Source organism: Phocoena phocoena, chromosome 1 (genome assembly GCF_963924675.1).
Source record: "Phocoena phocoena chromosome 1, mPhoPho1.1, whole genome shotgun sequence".
NCBI lineage: Eukaryota > Metazoa > Chordata > Mammalia > Artiodactyla > Phocoenidae > Phocoena > Phocoena phocoena.
Window position 1 is genome coordinate 96,557,884 of NC_089219.1, and position 6,087 is coordinate 96,563,970.

At 45.6% G+C, this 6,087-nt stretch overlaps 1 protein-coding gene across 3 annotated transcripts in view; it reads right to left on the reverse strand.

The window, feature by feature from the left end:
• SORT1 (sortilin 1) overlaps nucleotides 1–1,763 on the reverse strand; it is a 69,467-nt gene extending 67,704 nt beyond the window's left edge. The window contains exon 1 of one of the 3 annotated variants that reach the window (XM_065876638.1): nucleotides 1,445–1,763. In XM_065876638.1, the coding sequence (XP_065732710.1) occupies nucleotides 1,445–1,750 (306 nt within the window). In that variant the 5' untranslated portion in view covers nucleotides 1,751–1,763. The remainder of the gene's footprint in view (nucleotides 1–1,444) is intronic. The other 2 variants (XM_065876631.1, XM_065876622.1) reach the window with 2 other exon arrangements.
• Between the last annotated feature and the right edge of the window lie 4,324 nt (nucleotides 1,764–6,087).

The following is a 6,087-nucleotide window of genomic DNA, read 5'->3' on the forward strand; positions in this document are numbered from 1 at the left end:
AAGATTCTGACTAAAGGAATAAATCCAGTAGCCCCAGGTCCTAAAGGTAGGTCAATCAGCAAGAGAAGAATCCAAATATGGAGTAAGAATGCTGTGTCTGGCTGGCTCAAGGAAGGAAGTGCTCCTGTTATAAATTAGGCACTGGTGTTGTAAAGCCTTTCTCAACTCTCCACCGTGAGATGGAAGTCTACACATTTTTTCCCCCTCATGAAACGGGAAGACTTCCCAGTTCTCATTCTGCCCTATCTGCACCCAACCCATCCCACACGTCAGCACTAGCTTGGCCACCTTTATGCAGCTGCTGCTTGGACTGCGTTTAGCAAGAGCTCTCCCTGACTGCTTATGCTTTGACTGCAATTGCCCTGGGTCCCCAGATCAGAGAATTCTGCACAGGTAACAAGTAGAGTCCAGGCAGAGGGAGAAAGATCAAGGGGAGACTGAGATTCGGCTGATAACAGATTTTGGTTCAACGAGGACAAGTGCAGTTAGCCACTCACCTCTGTCCCCATGTGCAACTCTCTTTGGATGAGGAAGAGAGATAAGAGAGAAAATGCATTAAATTGAAAATACGTTATGCAACAATTAAACCGGCAGTTCTAGAAAAAACACGAGGAAGATGCCCGAGCTGATCTAGAGCAAGTAGCCAGGACATTGCCAACAACTCGCTTTGTCAACACGGTAGTGTGCAGAGGTTGGGTTGCTTGTCCCCAGAAACAGAACTGCCACAATTTTTAAAGTGTCCGACTAGGACCTAGCTCAAAGCAGAGTATCTGCAATGTGTTTCTTAACCATTGCAAACCTTGTTACAACAGGATCTAGACATCCTGGTCAGAGTCCAATGCCATGATAGAAGGTCAAGTTGAAGGCGTAAGAGAGATCACATATACGCTGTCACCCCATTGCCAAGCTTGTTCCTTTAACTATTAAAACACACACAGGAACCTAATCATTGCTTTGGGATTTCTGAACACCCGCCTACCCACCCTGAAAGTACTGACCCCGCGAGGACACACGTTTGTTTCTGTTTAGCCCCAACTTCTCCAACCACTCCTCCAGCTTCCTGTTGGGGTATAGCGTTGCTGGATCCGAATTATTTATACAGACGGAAAACAACAACGCTCGAGAGATTCTGACAACTTAAAAAAAAAAAAAGAATGCCGTGAAAGTCTAAGCCGGCTTCCCCTGTGACGAAACACAGCTGCCCGGGCTGCGGCGTCCGGGGACCGCTCTCCGGGCCCGACTCGGCCCGCCCGCCCGCCGTAGTTTCGGGGCCGCGGCCCAGGTGGCGCGGGCGCCGCGCGGCGGGCGAGCGGCCGGGGTCTCCTCCGCTGGGACGCGAGGCGCGCGGACAGAGAAAGAAGAGCCGGGTGCGCGGGCCGGCCGCCAGGGGCCCGCGGGTGGCACCTCGTAGTCCGGGCGGTGCCCGGGCCCGGCGCCCGCTCACCTGGTGCGTGTTGTTGGCCAGCCTGCCGACGAAGTCCCGGACCCCGCCGCAGTCCTCATCCTCGTCGAGCGCGCTGCGGCGCCAACGGCCGCCGCGGGGAGCCGAGCCCCCAGGCGCGGCCGCGCGCAGCCCCCAGCTCACCCCGACGGGGCCGGACCAGCGCGACAGCGGCGCAGCGGGCGGTGGCGGCGCGTCCAGCCGGTCCTGGCCGAGGGTCGCCGGCGGCAGCAGCTGGAGGAGGAGGAAGAGGCTGAGACTGTGGGGCCAGCGCGAGAGGTCGCCAGCAGCTCCCCGGAGCTGCTCCATCGCCGCCGAATGCCTACGCTGCCGACACCTGCCGCCCGGCGCGCCCGCCCACCCCCGCCGGCGCCGCGCCACACCCCCGAGCCCGAGCCCGGCGTTCCTTGGATATGCGCAGCCGGGCCTCTCCGCCCCCATAGGCTGGCCGCCTGTCCTTCTTCCCCGGCCCACTGCTCATTGGCTCGCGTCGCCTCCGGCTTCGGGGGTCCTGGATTAGGATGCCAAGTTGCGGGACTGATTGGCTGGAACGTGGCAGAGACGGCTGAGGTCATCCCCCTCTCGCCGGCGTATCCAAGGCCGGGCTTCTAGAGTTAGCGTAGGAGCTTCCCTCCTTCACAAGAACGCCCCCGCTTCGTGGCGACCCGACTCCTCGTTGCTCCCTCTGGCACCCTCAAGTTGGGGCTGGGTTGGTCCCCTCTTCTCCCCCAGAGACACCCCTAAAATTCCTTGGGTTGTGGCAGCGCCTGGAAAATCTCCTCGGGGAAACCCTGAGTTTGCTCAGCTGGAAAACGGGCCTCCGTCATGAACCGGTGCTTCTGGTTTTTAACCCCCGCACGCTGCAGCGCCCATTGTCTGCTGAAGCAGCCGCCTTGCTGACACAAGGTGAAGGAGAGCTGTGTGGGCTAAGTCTCATGGAGGGAGACATCAGAACATCCGTGACTCACGCAAGCCTGGAGAAAGTCTCTCCTCTCTCACCTTCCTCTTATGCAGGGGGTTAAGCCAAAGAAGGAGTTGCTTATTGATTTTCCTGGAGTTAGAAAGTAGCTTAGGCATTAGGGGGCAGGTAAAAGGGGGCAAGAGAATTGCCCCCTTTTATAAAATTGGCTCAGTGCCGACTTTAGACATGGTCATTGCATAGATGCATATTTATCAGGGTGCCTTAACCCTGCAGTGAGCGCACTGCACAAGTTTGGTTTTCGATATATAATATCCCCTAAATTAACATCCCGCCTCCAATAAATAAAACCCCTACGCTGTTCCCTTTATCGCAGAAACTACACTCATAACTTTATTCTGGAACATGCAGTGCAGGTAAAACCAGTTCTGGATGTTCTCTTTATTGACTCCATCTCTTCAGAATGCCAGTTGTTCAGAAGAAAAGGGAACAAATAGAAAGACACAAAGTATACATGTTACACCCAAATAAATAAAGCAACTAAAAATTACTTTAAAAAAAATTACTTTTAACTATTAACTGCAGGTAAACCCGAATGAGAATATATTTATTGTAGAGGAAAATGAATGGTGCAGTGCACCGAACCCAAGGTTTACATTAAAATCCTCTAGTCACATTAATTTGCAAACGAAAATTTACAAATTTACATTTTGCCAGAACAACCATAGTAAAACATGACAAGTGAAAAATATTTTTGAATGGCATCTGAGCAGGATGGTAAAATCACTAAAATAGTATTCCAAGTTCTCAGCTACTGAACTGACGACATAAAGCTCCATGAAAACTGGTGAACAATTTGTTCCTTTCCATTAACTACAATGTGTCAGATAATTTTTGTGAGAGATTATTTTTTAATCTGTGCCAACTGTGGAGTAGATCACAAGACAGTCAGTTCCAGTAGCATGTGATTAGCCGGGGAGAGAAAAGGGGCTATACAGGAATATTTCTTTGTTTGGGTGACACAAAGATGAATGGTCTATTGTCTTACTGTCCGAAAAGAAAAAAGCCAACTCAACAGTGCCATCTCCTGGAGAAATTACTAAATACGCTTTTAAACTCAAATTGTTGGAATTACCTGTACCTTCATTTTTTAATATATTGCTTTTAGTTATTATTGTATGTTTACAGAATATGTTTCCTTCTTCAAACTGTATCAGCTTCTGGGGACATGGTACCTTGCATATGGAACTGAGAAAATGAGTGAATGATTTTAGTATTTCACTTTTGTCAATGACACTGGCACCAAATACAGAAGTTGCACTGTCAGGTATCCTTTGTGAAATACCACACCTAAGATCTTACCTTACTTGCAGAACTAAAATTTGTAAATTTATCTTATTACTAAAAACCATACATTTCTCCAAGATAAATTCTGTGGCAGAAAGATGAATTGAAAGCTGTTACGTATCACAAAACCATTGCTTTTGCTAATAAGATTATTTCTGATTCTATTTAAATGGACATAAAAAGAAACTTCGTAGGAAAATTTAAAACTCTACAGAAAACCAAAGTCCATCTCTTTCAAGAATTCTATAGTTGGAATTATAGAAGGTATGAAATTTTTTGTTTCACCAGTACAGTGTAAGCTGAAGCTAAGAGCTACTTTATCCCTTGGTATATGTTTTTTCCCTACATAATACACATGATTCAGAGACACAACTTCACCTTGCCCTAAAGCAGCATGTTTAGTCCATTTCTGCATTAATCTACATTGAGTTAAATGGGGAATTTATTGCCTAGTTCTCCCCACTAGAAGCTTCATGGGAGCACAGACCATACCTAGACCACAGCTCTATCCCCAATGCCTAATACATTACTTGGCATATAGTACACAGGTACTCAAATTTGTTAAATCTGAACAAATATTAGTTGAGATAGGATTTTTCAATGGCATTTTCTATTAGGATTTGATAAGAGGTGAACATGAGGGAAACTAATCTCATGATCACGTTATATTTAATAACAGGGTTAAAATCACTAGGACAGTCTCAAGAACATTGGTGACAATATAACTTTAGTTCCCTACCTTATGTGCGTGTCTAGAGCAAAATTCTGTTTTCCCAAATGTTTCCCATCATTGCAGTTTCCAAATGTATATAAGCACATGTTTTTTGCTGGAAATTTGGTATAAATTTAATATGAATTCAGCCTATTCAAATAATCAGAATTTGAAATCATAGAGTACAACTTCCTACAAATGTTAATGAAGACAATACACAATCAATTCTGCATTATTCACACGTGGATTAGCCATGTTGTGGATAGTACATTTCAAATCTCAATGAGATTTCCCTATTACTCAGTAGGTATCTAGGCTTCTCATGCCTGGCATTGTAAAACCAAGAGTTGATGATTTAAAACCTGAGTTCAAGTCTCAACAGCTTAATTTTCTGAGTCCATGGTCACACAGCCTTGCATTCTTCATCTGTTAAGTATAAGTAACAATATCTACTTCATGTGGCCATTCCTTTTAATAGATATTTATTGGAGTATAATTGCTTCACAATACTGTTAGTTGCTGTTGCACAACAAATCAGCCATATGCATACACGTCCCCACATCCCCTCCCTCTTGAGCCGCCCTCCCACCCTCCCTACCCCACCCCTCTAGGTCATCACAAAGCACTGAGCTGATCTCCCTGTGCTATGCTGCTGCTTCCCACCAGCCAACTATTTTACATTCGGTAGTGTATATACATCGATGCTACTCACTTTGCCCCAGCTTCGCCATCCCAACCCACGTCACCAAGTCCATTCTCTATGCCTACCTCTTTACTCCTGCCCTGCAACTAGGTGCATCAGTACCATTTTTTCTTAGATTCCATATATATGCGTTAGCATACGGTATTTGTTTTTCTCTTTCTGACTTACTTCACTCTGTATGACAGACTCTAGGTCCATCCACCTCACTACAAATAACTCAATTTTGTTTCTTTTTATGGCTGAGTAATATTCCATTGCATATATGTGCCACATCTTTTTTATCCATTTATCTGTTGATGGACACTTAGGTTGCTTCCATGTCCTGGCTATTGTAAATAGTGCTGCAATGAATATTGTGGTACATGTCTCTTTCTGAATTATGCTTTTCTCAGGGTATATGCCCAGTAGTGGGATTGCTGGGTCATATGGCCATTTTTGAGGCTCCAATAGATTGATTCTTTAAATCATCTCAACCAGTCATATGCTGGCAGCTCTAACGGGGGAAGTTCATAGTATATTCCAAACTCTAATGTAAACTACTTCTGAATTACCCAGTTCTCTCTTACTGATTTGTAATTGATTGCCAGTGAGGCCAAGATCATGAATTTGATTCTTTTATAGTCCTTGACTTCATAAAAAAAAGAAAATCTCATTCCAAATTGTCTCTTAAGGCACAAGAAATAGTACAACATTGTAGCTGGCTTATTCCAACCCATCAGTTTTGGGGAGGGCCTCAAAACATGTTCTTTTGATGGTCAATTAGTAGCATCTCCTTCATATAAGGAAAGCAGAAAAAAATTATTTACTCAAGAAAAATTACAGAACTGAAGTTTACAGTGGTATTAGTACCTATAACACATGAGGAGGAGTTGGACTAGTTGGGAGTTCATCTGTCAACACCAAGGAATTCATAATATAGTTGATTCTGTTGTACAGAGCCACTAAAACAATTTTAGGATACTGAT